This window comes from Chanodichthys erythropterus, chromosome 20, assembly GCF_024489055.1.
Source record: "Chanodichthys erythropterus isolate Z2021 chromosome 20, ASM2448905v1, whole genome shotgun sequence".
Lineage (NCBI taxonomy): Eukaryota > Metazoa > Chordata > Actinopteri > Cypriniformes > Xenocyprididae > Chanodichthys > Chanodichthys erythropterus.
In genome coordinates, this window is record NC_090240.1 from 10,985,186 (window position 1) to 11,008,817 (window position 23,632).

Below are 23,632 nucleotides of genomic sequence, written 5' to 3' on the forward strand. Positions count from 1 at the left end.
TGGAGCGTTCATAAATTGTTAAAATAGTATTCTTAACTGGTGCCCCGTATTACAAAAGGAGGAAGGGGTCATCTGATACACTTATAACCACACCTTAAGTGATACATGATCAAAAATCACTATGTCACCAGTGAATGGAGTAAAAATCATTACAACTATGTAGTCATCACTATTCCAAATGAATAAATCAGTACCGACAGTTTGCCATGGCCGGCTTGGTATAGGATGGGAAATGAGTGGCTCTTTTGCATTTGACATACAACGCTCAAGACAGATGGAGCACTTTTCAACCATGCTGGCAATCTGCTTGGACATGCCAGGCCAGAAGAGAATGTATCTAGCATGTTGTTTGGATTTCTCAATTCCCATGTGGCCTGCATGAATGCGTTTAAGCATCTCTTCTCAGCTGCATGGGAATTACGATCTTTTCTCCCTTGAAGACCATACCGCCCATCTCCGATAACTCATCTCTATGATTCCAGTATTCTAGGATGGCTGTAGGGCATCTCTTTCTTTCAGCAGGCCATCCTTCTTTGATCACTCTCTTTAGTGTGGACATTTGGACATCTCTGTCCATTTCTTTTCAAATATTGCTGAGCTTCGCATCACTGACAGGGAGAGCACTGAGAACAGTATGTACTTGAACATCCATCTCCTCAGTGAGGCTGTGATCAGTGCAAGGCATTGATTTCCTTGATAGCGTGTCAGCCACTGGAATATTTTTCGCAGGAATGTGTACAATGGTGAAACTGTACTTTTGTAACTGCCAGATCATCCTTTGCAGTCTTGGTGGTGCTGCAGCTAGTGGCTTTCTGATGATTGCTTCCAGGGGTTTATGATCAGATTCTACTGTTATGTGATGTCCATAAACATATTGATGAAATCTCTTGCATCCCCAGAGAATAGCCAGGAGCACTTTCTCGATCTGAGCGTAGCTTATTTCTGTGTCTGTGAGTGACTTCGAGGCATATGCAAGTGGTTTACCTTCCTGCAGCAACACTGCGCCTAATCCATATTTGGACGTGTGAGGTCTTTGCTTGTATCGAAAAATGGCAACACAGGTCCTGGTAATGATTTCTTTCATCTTTTGGAAAGCTGCATCATGTTGTTTGTCCCATATAAACTCATTGTCATGCTGCAGTAGCTGTCTCAGAGGTGCATTTACGTCTGAAAAACTGGGATAATTTACCATACCAACAATTGTTTCGAGTTATGGCCTCCACCTTGTGAGGGTCCGGTTTGATTCCATCTTTGGAAAGACGGTAGCTGACTTCTGGAATGCAAACCATTCTCTTCTCAGGATTTCGACGCATTCCATTTTCTCGAGATCTTTCCAGCATCCTCCTGAGATTATGGTCGTGTTCCTCCTTTGTCTTTCCATAGACCAAGATATCATCCACAATGGCCACAACTCCAGGAAGACCTTCGTAAATTTAATCTATTTTCTGCTGGAAATTATCCTGGGCTGAGACAATGCCAAAAGGTAGGTGGCAAAACATGGAGTCCAACTCTTCTTTCAGCCGGTCTTGCAGGGCGAAAGGAACTCTCCTTGGTGGGTGAATGACTGGCGTGGCTGTTGGGTCCAGCTGAATGTTGCATTCTCCAGGAAACAGACCAATGCCTGTAAACGCATCTGCAAATTCATCTATAATCGACTCAGAATGTTTCTCTGGGGAGGATACAGACAGCACCAGCTTAATCATGTCCAAGTCTAAACATGCTTTAAATCCAAGCACAGGTGGTGACTGGGTGTCCACAATAAAGAAGTCCAGTGGCATGGAATTCTCTTTATATTTGCAGTGCAGTTGGCATGTGCCTTTAACTGACAGTGGCTGTCCACCATATCCTGTGAGCTTTTTGTAGGTATGCAGCATCTTTGTTGCAATATTTTTGAAGACTCTCTCTGGTATTACATTAACCTGAGCACCCGTGTTTGAATTTCAACGGCGAGCCATATTCCTTTATTTCAACTTCAGCAAAAGCTTGCTCTGATGAAGTAATTGTGTTTGTGACAGAGTCAATGAAGAATTCACTACTCACATTTGAGTATCCGTCTTCAGGTTTGTTGTCACTTACAATGTGCACCGATTTGGACTTTGACTTTCAAACCTTTGCGAAATGATTCCACTTTCCGCATTTAGCACACTGCTTTCCTTTTGCTAGACATGTCTCTTTTCTTTTGTGCTCTTTTCCGCAGTATCCGCATGTATGGAGGCATTCTGTATGCACACTGTTTTTGCACTTTTCTGACAGCTCTGACGCATTTTTGCATGCTTTCCTATTGCGTTGATTGAGTAGTTTCTCTCGAACGTGTGGGGAATAAATGCTGAAAACGACACGGTCTCTCACCATCTCCTCTGGATTGGTGTAGCCACAGTCTTTAACGAGCAGTCTGAGTTCGGTGACGAACTGATCAAATGTTTCCGTGGCACACTGGGTTTTTTCATTGAACTTGTATCTAGCAAAAATTGGATTCGCCTTTGGTACTACGTAAGCTTCAAATTTGTCATAGTACGTTTTGAGCAACTTAGCTTCATCATCTGTGAGAGTCCATGTGTTATAAATATCCCGTCCTTTCTCCCCGAACCATAGAAGCAGGTAGCTGCACTTCTCCGTCTCCTCTTTGCGGTGAAACGGTCCTGAAAACATTAAACTTTCTCCATGGATCGGGAAGATTTTGTGATTCCCAATCTATTCGCGGTGCAGGCACTCCGGCAGCATCCATCTTCGAGATTCACTCTGACACCATGTATTATTTGTGAAAAGATGACTAGAACCCTCGATCAACTTCAACACATGCAATCATTTCTTTGCATACACTGCATCACATCCTATTCCCCCACTGCCCCCTAGTGCCTATATGCAGGAACCACATAACACATCAGAAATTTCAAATTAGTGTTATGAATGCGTCTTTCCCATGGTCTTTCCGCGCTCATGGGCAAAGAAGTTTCTCTGAAAGGCTTGCACGAGACTGAATGGAACACGGGAAATGAAGTATACCCGGGCCTTAACCGCTCTAAATTGTAATGGATTGCAAATCCTAAAACGTTAGCACGCTTTGATCGATGGTTTGGAGTTTGTGTGTTTCTCCCTTCGAGAGCACATTTCCTGTTCACATCCGTGACAAAACAGCTGATTATTTACGAACGGAAGCTCACAGAAACGTAAAAATGGTCTCATTTGAAAGAAAATATTCTAAGCTAAAAGATTATATACTGTGACTAATTGAAGCAGCCCTTATCAAAAGTGTGGGGGTCGACTTCTATCTTTTCAAAACTGCGAGGGTCCTGACCCCCCTGTCCCCCGTGCCAACAGCACCCCTGTGTGGATTGATACCTTGCAGCAGTCATTTTGTAAAATGCATTTTTCATGAAAAATGTCACTGGAGTTAGTTTCTTATGAAATTGTCACTGGTGTTACCGTCACTGGTGTTGCACGTTTATAGATAAACTTCATTTAAAGCTATTCATTTAGTTTTGCATAAAATAGCACTAAGATTACATGATTATAACTTTTCTCTCTCATTATTAATCCTCCTTTGGGCAGATATGGCTAAATTAAGGGTATATAGCTAAATTCAGTGCAGCGACTTTACAGACAGCATATTTTAAAGACAGTTTTAAAATCTTGTTTATGATCTTTTACTGACTGCTTTCACTAAGTGTCAATGATAAGTCTTTTATTGTACACCAAATGTAAAAATTTAGTCCAATTTACTTTATTATAGTTGAAAAATTAAGGATCTTTGGTCCTTTGTACACATCACTGGTGATTCATTTTGTCACTGGTGTTACTGTTTTTTTGTCTGTCACATTAAATAAAATGTGTCATGTGTGACATGATAATAATTTTACATTCATTGAATTCTGTTACTCTCAAGAATTAAGATTTAAAGGATTGCATCATTACTTGTTTATAAACGTTTTTCAAATATTTTCATTGTTATAGCAAATACATGGTTGCACAATTTAATTATCATCATTCAATCACACTTTTAACTAACCTGATTAAAATAAATAACACATAATCTCCTTATTTTTTGCATTATCATTATTATTATCATTATTATATCGTATAAATAATATTTCTTAAACATGTTTAAAAATGCCAGACAAGTAAGGTAACACCAGTGACAAAAAAATGGGTACATGCAGTCTTTAAATAAATTTACAAAACAAAATAAAATAAATAAAAAATCATTAAGCTGTCATTTATGTGAATTCATAAAGCCAAAGTGTAATAAAATGTATTTCTTTTTCTAACATTTAAACTTAGACCACATTATTATAAGACATTTTGTCATACCAAAAGTGGATGTTTCTGTAAAATGACCCTGTTACATCTGAAATTGGTTGTTTATCATGTGTTTTAATGTATTGTACTTTCTAAAGATGTGTTCAATGAATAGATTAGTATTATAATGTATTATAACTGTGGTAACAATAATTCTTGAGACCATACAAGGTGCATTACAAAGCATAATTAATATATCCTCCTGGGACCCAGGAATAGACTTCTGTCCTCTGTAGTGGACATTATATTTTAGTGATTTTCTCTGACATCATACATGTCACAGTTTTAAGCACATTCAGGGCTTTGCAGAGATACCAGATTGCAAGAACTTCTTGGTCTTTAATTATGACTGAAAATGAAAATAAGAGTGCTAATGGAAATATGATAATATTTTGAGATTAAATTTAAAATTTATTTAAATTGGATTAATTTTCAAATTGTTTATTATAAATCAACATCTCAGGAAAATGTTATGGGGTTTCAAATCAAAATATGACTTTCTGTTATGAAACAGAACATTGATTTCATACATGTCCACTGTAGAGGACACCAGGACTTAAATCATGTTTATCAGGCATTTTAGGAGATACAACAAGTGAATAGGGAAAGAAATTATATGTCAATATTCCTATTAATTATTAGATATTATTATGAAAATGTTGCCAATTATTGCTCCCATTATTACACTTCTTTTTTCATTGCATGTTGCTCCAAGAACAGATTAATATGCAAATTAGATACAGTGTATAGATACATTGTATTGAATGGGAAAACCGATGTATTGCCATTTTACCCTCATATTGCATAAAGTAAAATGGTATATCAATTAATTCCATTATATGTTTCATAACATAGTTGAGAATCATCTTTATACATAGTTTGGTTAAAAACAATATTGAAGCCTAAAAATTGATTGGTGATTTAAAAAAAAATCCCATTGTTTTTGCCTATAAATGTCATTTCATGTCATTTTATTTTTTTAAACAACTTAGTCCTGGTGTCCACTACAGAGGACATATCATAACATATGAATAAAATATAATTTTTAAAAAATGTTAATTTTTCATTTGTTTCTTATGCTCTAAACAATATAATGACGTGAAAAAAATGCTTAATTAAAAAAAAAAAAAAATGTTGGGTCTCAGGAGGATATTAAGGCTTCAAGTAAAGTGTTACCAAAATTTTTACTGAATATGGATACTGTATATGTAGATAAAGACTACAATGGGATCCATACAGGACCAGAAAAAACAAACTCTTTAAAAAAAAACATCAACTACCTCTGTCAACCTCTCTTTTTTCTTTCTTTCTTTTTTTTTTAATAGCAGTGTTTTTGGATCAATACTGCATCCTCATTGGCTATACCTCCACAAATTACTGCAGAGGCTGATCTCTTGCATGATGATTAGCACATGCAGAGTATATGGATATTCTCACAAGGCTGCCTCTGAGCTTTAGGATTGAACTTATGACTTCTGCACTGTTTCATGTCCCCCACCACCACTATCTGAACTTGAAATCAACTCTGTAGCTGTGTTTAACTCATTTCGATAGACAGGCCTGCACTTGTATTTTTTTTTTTTTTTTGTGCATGGCATTGTGAAGGGATGACATCCTTTAAATAATTTAATAACATTGTAATTTATGTGAACAAAAATGTAAAGCTTTCTGAGGTTTAGAAAAAATCAAAAATTCATTTAAAAGCTAACCAAGTTTATTCAAGGATATAATATGATATGTATTACATCATGAACACCATAAAAAGAAAAGAAAGAAAAAAAAATATTTGATTCAATACAATTTCATGTCTTGTATACAGTCATAAAAACCCCACCCTAAAAAAAAATCTATGGTTTACTGTTTTAAATAACACTTCCTATAGAAGGACAAAATTATATCTTTGACATCATTCATCTTTCATTAATCCAGCAGGGGTGTCCAGCTCTCTTAAAGACCTATGGTGATTGCTGCAGAGTGATGGAAGTCCAAAGATCTGTGCCTTCTGCGTCTACGTCCAGGGTTGCATGACTGAAGATGACATTTAACATTACTTTAACAAATTCTATTGTGTAATTTCAATTGTGTTTTCTTTGATATCATAATATTCACACGGTAATTTATCTGGAGGTTACTGTTAAAGCAATGCAATCACTAAAAAAATGCTATGGTTATTGAATATGTTACCTGTGCACATCTTCCATTCTTTACCAGGCAGAGGTGAACCTTACAGTGCAGAAAGATGTGATCAGAAGCTCCTGTAAATGTGAACATCCTGAAGGAGAAACGGCTTGTTGTGTCAATACCATTCTGTAGAACTTCCACTGTTCCATCCTCAGGGTTGGGACATCTAGAAAAGGCAGAAAAAATGTAAATAAATACTTATATAAAAGCCTATAACACTTGCAGTGCACTTTAAAAACACAATCCAAAATTGCAAGCAAAATTATGTAATAGTCATATTTGTTTTGTTTTTTTATTGTTTATTATGTTTATTTTCAGGGGACCTAATTCAATAAAACCACACATATAGAATGTATGTACTTCTCAAATTATTTCACTTTTTATTTCATTTTTTTGAGATGACAATGAATCTTGTCAGTTAACCATTTAAATTTTAAGTCAGTTACTTACTCTCTTTTAACCAGATTCCAGCGAATTTGATATTCACTATCATTAACTGGTGTGGCCCAGCAGTTGTCCAGAACTGTTGCAATCTGACTTCTATCGACTCCTTCCACCTCAACTGCCACATACATCTGCTGGTTCACCTGCACTTCCACATCCCCCTCATATGGACGGGTAAACTGTGCATCATGATAAGGAATCATATAGATCTGGTATGTGCCCTGGCCAGGAAGATCTATGCTTATCACACTGTTGGGCAAAATGTAAAAGTTAGATAACACAATGAGGAAAAAATGTGTAAGCAAAGAATGAACAGCAATGGTCATGACTAAGATATAGAAAATTAGCAACAACCACTTATAGTACAACTGCACAGTAAGGTTGGGAAGCATTAAGAACTTAATTTCACAAAATTCTGGTACACAACTGATTTGCTTACCAACAGGCAATATTTAAATTATATAAAGAAATTTATTCTTATTACTGCCCTGTCACCAGCAACATTATTGGAGCTTCATGAAATTTTGTTCTAAATATATATATATATATATATATATATATATATATATATATATATATATATATATATATATATATATATATATATATATATATATATTTAAATGGCATAATAGTTATTTCTTTAGTTTTAAGCTGTATGTTTATAATAGGGGGGTACAGACTTGACTGAGTAGCATCATTGGGCAAAGCCATGGGGTACTACAATCTTTGCTTAAAGGACAAGATTTCAGAGGACAAATCTAGCTTTGGGAACAAGGAACCAACAACATAACAATAAACATAAACAAGACTTAAAATAGTAAGAAAGTATTTTGATTTTTTTTTGTATTTTGTAGTAAAACCTTTAAAAAGAGAATGAAAAAGAAAAAGAATAGACAAACAATAAACTTATTCCTTAAAGGTGCCCTAGAATCAGAATTTGAATTTACGTCGGCATAGTTGAATAACAAGAGTTCAGTACATGGAAAAGACATACAGTGAGTTTCAAACCCCATTGTTTCCTCCTTCTTATGTAAATATCATTTATTTAAAAAACTTCCGGAAAACACTTGGATCTCAACGTAACATTGACTGTTACGCAACAGTCGGGATCATTAATATGTATGACCCCAATATTTGCATAATGCCAGCCCATTCGACGCATTAGACAAGGAAAGGCAGTATTAACGTCTGGATCTGTGCACAGACAAGGTAAGCAAGCAAGAACAACAGCGAAAAATAGCAGATGGAGCAATAATAACTGACATGATCCATGATATTTTTAGTGATATTTGTAAATTGTCTTTCTAAATGTTTCATTAGCATGTTGCTAATACTGTTAAATGTGGTTAAAGTTACCATCGTTTCTTACTGTATTCACGGAGACGAGAGTCGTTGCTATTTTCATTTTTAAACACGTGCAGTCTGTATAATTCATAAACACAACTTCATTCTTTATAAATCTCTCCAACAGTGTAGAATTAGACGTTAGCCAGAGAGCATAGCCTCAAACTCAGAATCAAACGTAATCATCTAAATAAATACTTTACTCACATAATTCGAAGCTTGCATACAGCATGCATGATGAACATCTTGTAAAGATCCATTTGAGGGTTATATTAGCTGTGTGAACTTTGTTTATGCAATGTATAGTCGAGAGCTCGTGGGGCAGAGGGAACGCATCTATTAAAGGGGCCGTGCTGAAAAAATCAGTGCATAGTTAATGATGCCCCAAAATAGGCAGTTAAAAAAATTTATTAAAAAAAATCTATGGGGTATTTTGAGCTGAAACTTCACAGACACATTCAGGGGACACCTAGTACAAGATTACATCTTGTAAAAAAAACGATCTAGGGCACCTTTAAGATATTCACTGTCAATTTCTCTCTATACCCACTGTCACTAGATCAAAGTATTGCGGTTTAAACATTTCAGTAAAACATATGTAGCCTATCACTTATCATTTGCTTCATAATTCATTACTCTAAACAGAACATACTATGTATAATTTACAAAGTACACTTTATCTGCGTACTGTCAGCCCAGTTCCTTATTTTTTAAAATAAATAATAAATCTCACATGTGGTGTTGGTGTATGTGGTCAATGTGCTGCTACTGCCGCTAGCAAGCTAACTCCACATGCTGCACATGTGACCTTTGCACACTACTTAGAATGACTTAGAGTCAGCCACTTTAGCATTCAACACACGTCTTCATACAGACCCATGAGATTAAAGATTATTATTACTTTTTAGGGTTGTCAGTTGAATAAAACAATCAGTCATGCTTTCAGCATTAACATGAACTATGTTGAATTTTGAATCGGTTGAAATGTTATATATTTTCCTTTCCAAATAGGGATCCTAAATAATAAATAAAATATCCACATCAGGTGGTTATTTACCTCCACATGTGCATTAGAATTGTTTAATGCACACCTAGCATGCTAATTTCCGGTTTGAGTGAACACTTTTTGTGTTTGATTGCTGCTATGGTCAGTTGATTTGGAAGGACCTTTTATGGTGGTTGATTTAAGCGACCTCACTTGAACGTTGCATAGCATTCATTTATCATGTGCCATCATGCGCTAATTGGATTGGCAGACCTGAATGCACTGATTTACGAGGTAGTGATGGGAGATGCAAAGCTTTTCGAAACTTTGAATCAATTGAACCAGTTGCTTTGCAAAATTATTCTGAATTATTTTGAAGAACTCGAAATTTCACACGCTGGTGAGCCCTGCTGGTCAGAAAAGTGTTTAATGCAGCAAAAAATAAGTATTATACTGTTACTGTGTATTCACTATTCATGCTCACTGATTGGTTGTGTTAAGAATAAACCACCAATTTTTCTACCATACTTTTGCTGCATACAGTTACTATAGGCTACAACAGATTTAAAGATGGATTAATGGTTATCAGCGAGGTTGCTGAAAAGGACAAATGGAGATGTTTCTTCATTTACAAGTAAGGATAAATCTTCTGTAATGCCTGACATCAAAAAGACTAAAAATAAAGCTAAATGAAGAAAATACAGTAGCGGCTACATAGCAATAGGCTTCACATCTTCAAATCTTCCTAGCATTGTTCGGGAAGCAGACACACTCTGTCAGTTTAAATCTAGACTAAAAACGCATCTCTTTAACCTGGCATACACATAACACATTATGAAATTTATATTTTCAAATCCGTTAAAGGATTATTAGGCTGCATAAATTAGGTTAGCCGGAACCAGGAACACTTCCTATAACACCAGATGTACTCGTTATATCAGAAGAAGAATGGCATCTACGCTAATATTAGTCTTCTGTTTATCCCGAGGTTTACCGTAGTTAACCGTATCCGGGCCGTACCCAGGTGAGACCGAGGACCTGTGCCTTGACACGACCACAACGCAACCCTGAAGTATCAGCAGAGATTGAGTCAAATAGATCATCCACTGTGAAGGCCTCATGAACACGACAACCAGTGGCACAGATCCTCAACAAACCGCCCATACCGCCGTGATGAATACGATCCTGTGAGTGTGACCATAGCAAAATGGAAAAAATTTGATATATGTGCCTTTATATGATTTTTATCTGATCTCGGTGCAATATGATACATTTGTACACATTTAATGACACAATTGTATAATAAAAATTAAGAGTTGTATTTAAAAGTCTCTTTTAAAAACAAGCCCTACAATTTAATAAAATATCAGATATTAGAAAGACACTTAATATTTATTGGTATGTGATTTAATAATTGCATTTAATTGTTTACACCAGTGGTTCCCAACGTTTTTCATCTCTCTGCCCACACAACCAATCATGCAAGCTTTCTGCAGCCCACTGCAAGATTTTTAATGCACCTGACTAATTGTGTCGTGTTGGTTAATAAGGACTTAGAAATTGAGATTGTTAAAACAATCTTTATTGAATAAACAGAAAATGCAGATAATTGGTTACCGAGCCCAGGCCCAGTTACAGACTCAAATTGGGCACTCTAGCCTTAAAGGGATATCATGAAAATCTGACTTTTTCCATGGTTAAGGAAAATAATAATCAAGTAACCAGTGCATCTACCAACCTAGAAAACATGAAAAAGGACAACCCAGTAACTTCTCTGCAAGTTTTTCAGGCTGGATCAAGCTAATGCGCACGCGCTGACCTAAATGCGCGTCTCTTCTGAGGCGCGCGTCTGACTGTTTCTATAGAAACCGGTGATTCTAACGGCCGCTGAAGTGACGCAATGACTTTACCAGTCAGCGATTGGCTCTTATTTAGAAGGCGGGACTTATTCCGCCATATTGTGTGTTACACTTTCTCCCAGTCAAAACAATACGAGTGACGTGTCTTTTGTTATTCTATAGTATTTGGTTGAATCAACTCCACAGCAACTACATATATTTATCCACTAACCAACTCCAGTTGCATTTTAAAAGTTGTAACTTCTTCCTGAGTCTCTCCATCAGTGTCCAAATCCAGTTTAAACAATGTAAGGCTGAACACTGCTACTGAAAATCATCATTTTGGCTGCATGTCCATCTTTGTTGTTGTTGAGCAACAGAAGCGTGAGCTGTTAAAGCTCCACCCTCTTTTGGAAAGTGGGCAGGGAGCAGCAGCTCATGTGCATTTAAAGGGACACACACAAAAACAGCATGTTCCCTTTCGAAAGGGAACTTCAACTCTGGGTTCAATCACGCATTAGGGAACGTCACACGTGAGATGATGTCTGAAAGCCAAGTATCAAAAAACTCCAATCATATTGGCCGGCGACAGCCTATGACATCATCATAGCACGACCCGGAAGTATATGAGAAGCGCCTAGAGAACCAGTCAGTATCTTTTTCATCTTTCGGACCTGTTCTGTCTAATCGCGATTGTATCGACTCCGGTAAGGGATACTTTATTATGCCTTACAAACGTTCAAGAGAGTGTATTCATCCATGTCCCAGGTTTTGACACTTAATATTGTGGGATTACAAATTTAAGAATCTGTTTAAGATCTACTGATCCTACATCCTGAAATAACCTCACATGAAATACTAAGGTGAAGTGCATTGTATTTAGCATATTGAGGTAAAGATGACGACATTCTAAGGAGATCAAGGCAGGCAGCCCAGGTGTCTGAGACATTAACCTTTTGTCTTCATGCACTTCCTGACCATTTGGCATGACAAGCTCAAGATACAGTGGTGCTTTTGTCTCTATGATAATGTGAAGGCATGGGCGATACTGTCAGGACTGATTGGGTTAGCACCTATGTATTTGAATGCTTTGATCTTCCTACTGGAAGTCAAACTACGTGTGAATGTTTACATAGTCTTAGTTCTCGTGACCAGCTACTGTTTATACTATTTGGGGTAGGCTACTATTATCTACACAGTTGGGGGTAATTTCCTGTATTGTATTTAGATGCTTTTGTTTTAGCGGTCACTTCTAAGGCTGTGTGTAAGGGCAACACCTTTAAGGACTGCCCATTGAATGCCTATAAAACATCATGTAAGATTACAGCAACGCACAGCACGTTTCTCAATAAATAGTAACTTCTGCTTGAAAGATATCCCAACGCCTCCTGGTTTCTGTTTCGACGAGGAAAACGTTTCCAACAATTTCCAACACATTTCTGGGCGTTTTCTGTCTGGGAAAGGAGCCCAGGTGTCACATATACATATATATATATATATATATATATATATATATATATATATATATGTGACCCGTCACGGAAACCAGGGACACAAGTCGGCAGCACAACTAATGAGCAAACTGAGAAAGAAGCGTTTTTTTTTTTTTTTCAAATTTAGTGATTTTCATTTTTTTGCAGAATCTGTTAGTTGAGATCATGAAGAAGCATCTCCGTGTTTTAGATAGCAGTATTGGTTTATTTAAAAGCATACATTTTGAGGCTTGTTTTTCAGAGATTCTATCTCGCAGTAGGGGCGTGTCATTGTCTGTTTGTATTTCCATACTGGAATTGGATACGCCGGCTTTTGTTTCTTTTGTTATTGCCGCCGCCCTCCAAGGGAAGTGTGGCTACATATTTATGCAGCGCTCTGGCCAGCTCTAGCTGATATCAAAATTTAATGAAGATGGACGCCGTAAAGAATATCGCAGATGATGGCTTTTACACCGAAAATGTTTTGAAGTACAACATACGGCTGGATTCTTTAGCTGCGGAAAAAGAGTGGCAGGACATGCGAATTATTGGACATTTAGAGGCAAACAGACACATAGTGCAAACTTCGGAGATGGCTACATCCACAAAGAAGACCCCTACAAAGAGAAAGTGTGCCCGAACAACTTATTTCATTGGAGGCAACAAGATCTTTTCTGTTTCTAATGGGGTAAGTTTCCATAAACATCAAAGTTTGTCGTTTTGTGTTCATTCTAAGAACACGTACACGTTATCTCATGTGTCTATTGTTATTAGCTAGCTCAGGACTGTCGTTTTAATTGTAATTGTTAGCATCGTATCACTTGCCAAAAACCCCCATTACTATGATGGGCTTTTAGATGGTAATGTTAGCATGTTAATTTGAATAACGCTTCAACTACTTGAATTGAATGGTGTGAATGACTTAGCTCATGTAAACCTTATCTAAAGGAGATGTAAATGAGCCCTATTGTCACTCCCAGCAGGTGAGAACAGGCGAGAACTGCAAAATCTTTAGGTCATTTTCTGCCCTTTGAGCTTTTTTGAGTGCCTACCTTCAAATGGCCACAACTTCTCCAAATATCAGGATATTTAATCAGATTAATAATAATAATCAGATTTCCATGTGTTACACATCGTTGGAAAGCTTGGAGACTACACTTTCAGAATCCATGAATAACTCAAAATGCCCCAGAACCGACTTGTGTCCCTACTTTCTGTGACTGCACTCAAAAAAATGGTTTTGCAGCACAGTTGGTTTTACCCCAATCTGTTTTGTTAAAATAACACACATACATTTCTTTTCCCACCAAAACACTATTGTATTGCGTTTCATTAACTGAAACAGTGCCAATTTCCACTATACTTAATTATCAGTCGTTAAACCAATGTAAAGTGTTTAAGTTTGCGATTCAAAAAACCGGATGTGACGACTTCCAACGTATTTGATGAAGACGGCGCGAAGAAGGTGGCAAGGTGAATGGCGTCAGACGTCAGTCAGTGAGTTAAGAAAATAAAGTTAATCTAAAGGCAAAGTCTTTCATTTCTGTTAGTGTTTCGCAAAGTCTGCTCTGGGATGTTTTTAAAATATCAACTATCGAATATTGTGTTAAACTTGTTTATTGCGCCATTAATGGATTATTCCATGCGATTGAAAGATGCATGTTTATTTGTAACATACTTGTGAAAAGTGGATGATTCTCTAGTGTAAAATGCTTAACGTGAAAAAGTTTTATGTGGCTTCATGGACTAAGACAGTGATATTAAATGTTAAAACTCAGTACGCACCATATTAATAAACTAAATGTGCAGATGAATCCATCATATGAATGCAACGTGCTTACTTAACATAAACGTTCATATTCTAGGTTAATCTGCACGAATAGCATGTGGTTTAGGCTATCATCATCAGAATTTGAGATTTTTAGATTGCTGTTTCGGTATTAATAGCTATGTTAAGCGTGTAAAACATGGGAGGAAAACGCTTATCTTGTAACGTTAACTAAACGCATTGCGTTCATATTTTGGGCTCATCTGCTTTTATTGGAATTGTGTTTCAGAGTTTGGTCTTTGATTATCACAGTCTTAGTATATTCTGGTTTCACAGACAGGGCTTAGGTTAAACCAGGATTAGGCATTATTTCAATTAGGGCATTGTAGCTTTGTGCATCTTTAGATAAAACAATGACATCCACATATTTTAAGATGTATCAGTACAATTTGATTTCAGTTAAAACAGCTAAAATATGCATTTTAGTCTGTGAAAATAGGGTAAAGTGTTTTATCTCCTAAAACCTCCCAGTGTAGTTTCTAAGCTATGCAAGTCCCAAAATTGTCTGAAGCTCTGAAGCAAGTACAAATAATGACACATTCACCTTGCAGATGCATACATTTTGACATTTTATCTGATATTACTTTTTTATGACAGTTTTTCATCATGGTTTTTGGAGTTTGTCACTGTCTTTGGTGAAATAAAGGAATTTCACAAGTTTATTGAAAGAGAAAATGGAGTTTTGGCTAAGGTAAGTGAAGCACTGTATTTGTCTTTTTAGGTTTTAATAAAAGTAGTTAGTTAGAAGCCATGGCTTGGCTCAATAAAACTGATAAAGCTGCTCTTCATAATGTTTTTGTTTTAAAAATTATCCCATTGGTGTCAACTTTCTTTGTCAAGCTGAATGGATACTCTGGAAAACTGATGTTTGCAAATTGAGGAGGAGTCCTTGGACAAAAAAATTAAACATCTCTTGGTGCCCATTACACAGGTATGAAAAACTACACTCAACAAAACCTTAAATTAAAGCATTAGTTTACCCAAAAATTAAATTTCTGTCATTACTCACCCTTATGTCGTTCCACACCGGTAAGACCTTCATTCATTTTCAGAACACAAATTAAGATATTTTTGATGAAATCTGAGGGTATCTGATCTACTCATAGGCAGCAACATCATTACACCTTTTGACGTTCAGAAATGTAGTTAAAAACATGGTTAAAATAGTCAACGTGACTGCAGTGGTTTAACCTTAATGTTATGAAGCGACGGGAATACTATTTTTGCGCAAAAACAAAAAAAAAAGACTTTATTCAACAATTTAAACTGTTGTCATACGTAGTGAACTCACTGCAGACTGACTTGTTTATATCCGAATAACAGCTCGTTATTGGCTGACTCCTGTGTCAGCATCAAATGCACGTGTTCAGCTTCAGCCTATACTAAGTTGGCATTCGGATGTAAACAAGGATGACAGTTCCAATTGTTGAATAAAGTCATAATGTTTTTGTTTTTGACCACAAAAAGTATTCTTATCGCTTCATAACATTAAAGTTGAACCACTGCAGTCACATGGGCTACTTTAACCATATTTTTAACTACCTTTTTGGACGTCAAAAGGTGCAATGACGTTGCTGCCTTTGAGTGGATCAGATACCCTGGGATATCAGCAAAAATATCTTAATTTGTGTTCAGAAGATGAACGAAGGTCTTACTGGTGTGGAACGACATGAGGGTGAGTAATAAATGACAGAAATTTAATTTTAGGGTGAACTAACCCTTTAAAACAATATTCTCTCACTGGGGTTATGGTCATGAGCATGCATAAACAGATATAATAAGATTGTTTATTACCATGATAAATACAATAAATGCAAAGTAACTGACAGATGTTACATGTATAACACTATTGTTATTGTTACAGAGTTTAGCTCTAACTTACCCTAGCGCAACTTTTAACACTTTGTCCTTATTTGAAAATTCCAAAAAACATTGATGGTTCAGGTGCATTTAATTTGGGTCGAGCTAAACTCTGCAGAACAGTCCCTCTAGGAGCAAGCTTTCACACCCCTGATGTAAAGCATGAGGAGGATGGATAACTGAAAGTGGTTGAGTATGATGGGAGCAATGGCAGGGTAATCTTATGGAAAGGTGAATTATTTTAATTTTAAAGGGTAAAGGCTATATTTGGGTAATGTTGTTGTTGTTTGCATCTTTAGAATGGTGACACTGAACTGAAGAGAGAGTGCATAATCAAATCTCCCTGTGTCTACATGAAAGAAGGCCCTAGCAGTCTGATCTGTATATGGTGAGTATATGTGCATTTTAAAATGTTGTTTATTTTCAAGGATGCTAAATGCTTTGTTAAAGTTAATACACAGGAATTTAAGAGTACTGTTTTTTTTTTGTTTTTTTTTTTATATCCACACTAGGACAGGACAGGAGGCGATTCAGAAGACTTTGATGGGGATTTATTTCATAAGACTGGAAGGTGCAGATATAGAAGAGAGCCTAGCAGATGTTGGAGTGGTGTTAGAGGGGCAAAAGGTTCTTCAGACCTTAGCAGTGTCCCATATGCCATATACAGACATGTTGATGGGACTAATATATGGACTGAATTTGAGCTACCATCCTGGATTCGGGTATACTTTCAAAGCACTGCAAAAGTTGATGGCAACAAGTTATCCAATAAAGTGCACTGAAGAGCAAACTACCATCTGGACATTTACCATCTTGTAAATTTGTAAAAAAAAAAAAAAAAAAAAGGAAAAATATTCAATTGTATTTATCCTTTGTTTTGTTTTTTCCAGGTTAATTTTCACTTTCTGAGTTTGCAGAAGTCTCTTGATTCTAACATTATCTAAAATTACTTTTACATCAGACTGTTAAAAGCATTTGCACAAGTTTAAAGATTCTTGAATGTAATGACTGAACAGGCTTAGTTTAGTTCATTGCAACTGACAAATACAGTTTGATAAATTGTTACATATCTTGTCCTTTTTTTGTCTCTACAAGGTAATCACACACAAATAAATGCTTCTTTGAAGGGAGTTACTTTAAATAGAAATCACTGAGTTAATGTAACAAAACCTAATTGGATGGAACCACTGTCCATAATTTAATTGAGTTATTTGAAACAAATCTCCTTTTGTTGGTTGAATGAAACATATTTGGCTGGTTTTAAATAAACTAAAGCATGTACACTAAACTTAACAAGTTTAAGTTACAGGGAAGCAATTGCATTGATTTGATTTGACATTACTATTTTAAATAGATTCTTCCTCATTCAGTTGTGTTGTCACAACACAAAAATTTTACATAGATTCAAAAAATTCTATTAATGTTAATAAAAAACAATTTGCTTGTGTGGAACCACTGTCCATAATTAATTTAAGTAGATTTAAAGGATCATTTTTTTTGAGTGTGGTCACATATATTATAGCATATATCATGCTCAGATGCTTCTTATTGTCAGACTGATGGCTGGGCTCATAGTAATTATTTCTGTTGGCCTGCTTTTTCGGTTTGATAGTGAGAGGATCTTTTAGGCTTAAAAGAACCCTAGATTTGATCCTTTCATGTAAATAAAAAGGAGTATTAGGAGTCTTCGGTCTTTGAGACGCAGGAGGGTCTATATTTTATATGTTTAAAATAAGACCTTGTTTTCCTGTACAGCTTTTTTTCTGAGCATGTATATGAACTTATCTACTAGGCTATGGTGGTCTTCTGCACTGCAGTGGGGCTCTACAGGCCCATGTATTCTGCTGTGGTGGTCTTCTGCTCTGCTGTGGGGGTCTTCAGCTCTTGCTGCTCAGCCTGCGCCACCCTGGCCACCTGCCCTGCCTGCTCTGCCTTGGTTTCCTGCTCTTCCTTCGTCCTCAGTTCCTCTTCCATTCCATGGACCTGGCCCTCCACTCTGCCCCCTGGTCTCCCTCCGTTCTGCCTCCCTGCTGGACTTCTCTGACCATATTAAGAGTGTCTGGAAGCTGTTCTTTAGGAGGGGGGCTATGTCTTAATCACCAGCTGGTGTGCCCTTAAGAGCCACCTGGGGGCACTCCATCACTTTTGCAATTCCATCAAAGACTACATCCCCCATAATCCTCTGCCCTGTTTCATCATCACTGATTGTCTACAGCTGTTACTCATTAGCTCTGTCTATAAAAGCCTGGTTCACTCTGTTATTTATTGCAAGGTTTTGCCTAGTGTTACACTGCATCTCTGAGCATTATTCCTGATTTCACATACCTTGGTTTTTGGATTCTCTGCCTGTCTCTTGGATTACCCTTTTGCCTGTGTTTCCTGCCTTGTTGTTTATTTGGATTGTGTTCTGACCCATTGCCTGCTGTTTCGAATATGATTCTGGACTGTCCTATTAAATGCTGCATTTGGATCTTCACACAATTCTCAGAGCAATTTGTAGCACCCTCCCCCTTTTTGTGCCTGTGTTGCAAGTTTTGAATTTTGAATAATGATTAATACTCATTAGGTATGATGGGCTGCATGTTTTTTTTTTTTTTTTTTCTTGGTTAAAATAATTCTATTGTATAGGCAGATAACAAGGTTCATTATAATATAGTAGTCAACATTTGAAGTGGATCAAAAAAGTTCATCAAAGTTGTCCTAAGACAAGAACGGGTATTGCATTTTGGTTTTACGACAACTTTGATGAAAGGTTTTGATCCACTTCAAATGTTGACTACTGTATAAGTAGAACATTTTTTTTTTTTTTTTTTTTTTTTTGCTATTGGGATCTGAAGGACATGTCCAACATGTGCTTTTGTATGTGATTTGTCTCTTCAGACCAAGGCTTAAAAACAGCAGATGGGCTGAATGAAAATGCAATTCACACTCTGACAGTAAAGGCTGATTTATGCTTCTGCATCAAAACTACGTCGTAGGCTGTGTGTATTATAGCCTACGCCGCAGCCTGATGAGCACCTCTCCAATTCTATGCGGACCACAAGTTCTGTGATTGGTCTGCTAGAACTTCTCCCTGCATGTGTAATTTCTTGTTGACACAGACAATGATGCAGAAGTATAAATGTAAACCAATGATTAGCCAGCGGTGCAGAGGCTACATCGTAGGTTAGATGCATAAATATCAATCAGCCTTAAGGTGGCACTTAAAAAAAAAACAGAAAAACATAGGCCTACTTAGTTACTTAAAACACTTTGCAAAAAACAGTTTGCAAGTTTCCATTTCTGACACCTGTTTATCACAGAGAAAAAAAGTATTGCACACAGTATTTACAAATTCTTCAAAAAGCTGTTCAAATTTTTTGTATTCGCTATGGTGTTTACCAAACGCTAGCAAATACAAGAGTATTTATCCAGAAACAAGAGAGCAGTTTCTAGATTTTTCCTCTCCTGTAAATTAAATTCCAACAGTAAACTAATTTAAACTTGAAATAAATATGTACTTTGAAAGAAAGAATTCCCAACCCTACTGCAGAGTTACTATGCTCTAATTTAACAGAGAATGATGAAGGCAACCAAATGGTTAAAAATGTATGATACATTACCAAAATCACAGCAATTACAAAACTTATATATTTAGTTCCTACCTCTGTTCAGCTTGGATGTCCTTGGGCATAGAGAGGGTCTGGATCAGAGGGTACACACAAGAAAATGTAATATTCATCCATCTCTTTCTTGTAATAACACCCATTGGCAAGTTAGAATGAATGGAGTTTTGGTAGATGAAGTGAGTGCCATTGCTCTGTGAGGACATTAACAAATTTCAATCTCATGTAAATTTACTAATTGTCACAGATATTTATAGATTGCAATACATCATCAGTAGTAGCACTGGTGAGAAAAAGGTAATGAACCAAGCATTACCGATAGAGTTGTACCACAAATGTGGTCTTCATTGTCAAAATGAAACAGAACTCTGCCGTCCTCAACAGTCCCTGTGCAGTTAGGATGATTTAGGTGCAGGAACTCAGGAGGAAAATAAGATTCAAAGAGTTGACAGCGGGAAAGAGATATGGTGCCAGTGCTGCTGGAACAGAACTCTGTGGCATCTGAGCAGAAAGAAGATTCAGTAAATTATCTCCTGCATTGGCCCTTACTGCCATTTGTGTTGATCCAAGTTATTTGTAGTGCAGTACATGTGCTTCAGCAAACTTACCAAATCTTTCAGGGTTAGGTCTTTGTCCTTCCAAGCAACCACAGCCATAGCCATCTCTAAAATGGCAAACCTCATTTCTAGTGCAGTTTAAAGTATCACAAACTAAATGAAAAGTGAGAAAAAAAATCAGAATATCATATTAGCTAAGGTAAAACAAGTCAGTGATGTGCTCTGGTAAGCTATTAAATCCAGGAAAAAAATCATGGATCAACTCCCCTCCTATCCCTTCCCCCATAAAAATGTTAATGTGTGTGCAATTTGGTTTTAAGTTGGCATATATTGCACCATAGCACTTTAAAAATTACTCACCCCCATGTCATCCAAGATGTTCATGTCTTTCTTTCATCAGTTGAAAAGAAATTAAGGATTTTGAAACATTCCAGGATTATTCTCCTATAGTGGACTTCAATGGCCTCCAGACGGTTGAAGGTCGAAATTACAGTTTCAGTGCAGCTTCTAAGGGCTTTAAACGATACCAGACGAGGAATAAGGGTCTTATCTAACAAAACTGTCACAGATCCCTTGTCTCCCGAACTCCATTTCCCATGATCCTCCTGTTTCCACACCTGCACTCACTTCCCTCGTCATCTCCCCTTCAGCACTCATCATCTACACCTGGACTTATTCATCATCACTGCCTTTATAATGGACTCACTCCCTTCACTCCCTGTCTGTTCTCTGTTGTGTTTATCATGTGTAAAGTGTTTATTTCTCCTTCGTCTGATTAAAGTACCCTTTATTGTGGATTACCGAGTACTGCCTCTTCCATACAGCACCACACGTAACAAAAACGATCGGTCATATTCGAAAAATATACAACTATATGCTTTATAAACACAAAATATTGCCTTGAACATACTTCAGGTTTCCGCATTCTTCAAAACGCTTATGCTGTATGTCCTACACCTTCCCTATTCTACTTACGGAAAAAAAACGAAACTGGCGCCACGTTCGTTCCGTAAATAGAATGTTTATAAAGCATATACAATTGTATTGTTTTTCGAAAATGACCAATCGTTTCGCTAATAGACCCTTATTCCTCGTCTGGTATCGTTAAAGCCCTTTGAAGCTGCACTGAAACTGTAATTTTGACCTTTAACCATTTGGAGGCCATTGAAGTCCACTATAAGGAGAATAATCCTGGAATGTTTTCATCAAAAACCTTAATTTCTTTTCGACAGACATGAACATCTTGGATGACATGGGGGGGTGGGGTGAGTAAATTATCAAGAAAAGTTTATTTAAAAGTGGACTAATCCTTTAATGACATAAAAATGACATCATGAACAGCAGATTTTGACTACTGAAAAAAGCAGAACAAACTGCAACTGCACTGATTTTTTTTTATACAAACGAAACCTTTTGAAACGATCTCTGTAAACACATGAAACAATCATATATTATATATATTTATAGATTTTTTTATTTTATTTTTTTGCAATGAAAAAAACTGATCAAACTAAGTTTTAACATTCAGACTTAAATGTTTAGTTTACTCAAAAATGAAAATTGTGTCATTAATTACTCACCCTCCTGTTGTTCCAAACCCAATGAAATCTGAGAGCTCTCTGACCCCTCCATAGACACCAATTTAATTTTCAAGGCCCAGAAAGGTAGTAAAGACATTGCTATAATAGTCCACTTTACTACAGTAGTTCAACCTCCATTTTATTAAGTGATGAGAATACTTTTTGTGAGCAGAAAACAAACAAAAATAATGACTATTCAACAATTTCGTCTCTTCCCTGTCATTCATTATATACACAGTGCAGCACTTCCAGGTTCTATGTCAGAACGCCGACTCATTATTGGCCAGCTCCTGCATCAGCATCACATGCATGCATTGTGGTGCTCATGTGAACAGCATCAGCCATAACTGAGCTGGCGTTCTGATGTAGAAACTGGAAGCGCTGCACTGTGTGTACAACATCAACAGTGTATGATACTGACAGGGAAGAGAAGAAATTGTTGAATAAAGTCATTATTTTTGTTTGTTTTTTGAACACAAAAATTATTATCCTTTATAAAATTAAGGTTGAACCACTGTAGTAACATGGACTATTTTAATGATGTCTTTACTACCTTTCTGGGCCTTGAAAGTGGTAATTAAATTGCTGTCTATGGAGGGTTCTGAGAGCCTTCGGATTTCATCAGAAATATCTTAATTAGTGTTCCAAAGACGAACAAAGGTTTTACAGGTTTGGAACAACATGAAGGTGAGTATTATATAATTTAAATTTTTGGGTGAACTAACCCTTTAATAACGTACCATTACTTTGTGACCTGTTTTCTCTCAACCATAATACATGTATATAGAACTACTTAAAGGAATAGTTCACCCAAAAATTCTGTCGTTAATTACTCTCCCTCATGTTGTTCCAAACCTGTAAGACTTCCGTTCCTCTTCAGAACACAAATGAAGATCTTTTCATGAAATCTGAGAGTCATTTGCATAGCTATCTTTGAGGGACAGAAAGCTTTCTTTCCCTCCATAGACAGCTACGCAACTGACTCTTTGATGCTTCAAAAACTTCATTAAGAGGTCATAAAAGTAATCCATATGAATTGAGTGGTTTAGTCAAAAAATCCTGAAGAGATTTGATCACTTTATATGATGAACAGATTTAATTTAGGCTTATATTCGCATATAAACATTGATCAGTGAACGTAAACAGAAGCTCAACTGAACCAGCTTCACTTGCGAGAACAAACCTCTTGTGGAAGCTTAAACATTCTGCGTAACACGAGAATGAACCTCACTGGTTCTTGTGGAAGCTGAAACGTACTGCGTAACACACAAGAATGAACCTTATTGGTTCTTGCACGTCATGCAAACATACTTGAGCTTCCGTTTACCACAACTGATGTGTGAGTTGATGAATGTTCATATGTGAATATTAGCCTAAATTCAATCTGTTCATCATATAAAGCGATCATGTCTATTCAGAAAATTTGTAATAAACAATTTATTAAATGATGACTGAATTTTCATTTTTGGGTGAACTCTCCCTTTAAATTATTTCACACCACAACTGGAAAACAAACCATGGCCTTGATTTACAGACAGGGTGGGTTTCGATTAAGATTAGGCCTTAGTTCAATTAGGATATTAAAGTAGATTTTATAAATGTGCCTTAGAAAAAAAAAAAAAAAGTTGATTTCAGTTAA

At 36.5% G+C, this 23,632-nt stretch overlaps 1 protein-coding gene and 1 long non-coding RNA gene across 2 annotated transcripts; one reads left to right on the forward strand and one right to left on the reverse strand.

The window, feature by feature from the left end:
• Nucleotides 1-5,052: 5,052 nt before the first annotated feature.
• LOC137008760 (pancreatic secretory granule membrane major glycoprotein GP2-like) lies at nt 5,053-22,090 on the reverse strand. The gene is made up of 5 exons (XM_067370476.1): nt 21,994-22,090; nt 20,173-20,357; nt 19,896-20,050; nt 6,928-7,170; nt 5,053-6,643 (listed from the first exon to the last, which is right to left on the reverse strand). Exons 1-5 carry the CDS (start codon nt 22,088-22,090, stop codon nt 6,448-6,450), a joined length of 876 nt encoding a protein of 291 aa, XP_067226577.1. The 3' UTR covers nt 5,053-6,447.
• Nucleotides 15,001-17,199, forward strand: LOC137009848 (uncharacterized). Its single transcript, XR_010892967.1, has 4 exons — nt 15,001-15,082; nt 15,232-15,322; nt 16,336-16,639; nt 16,764-17,199. It is a non-coding gene; the product is annotated as an uncharacterized lncRNA (long non-coding RNA).
• Nucleotides 22,091-23,632: the final 1,542 nt, after the last annotated feature.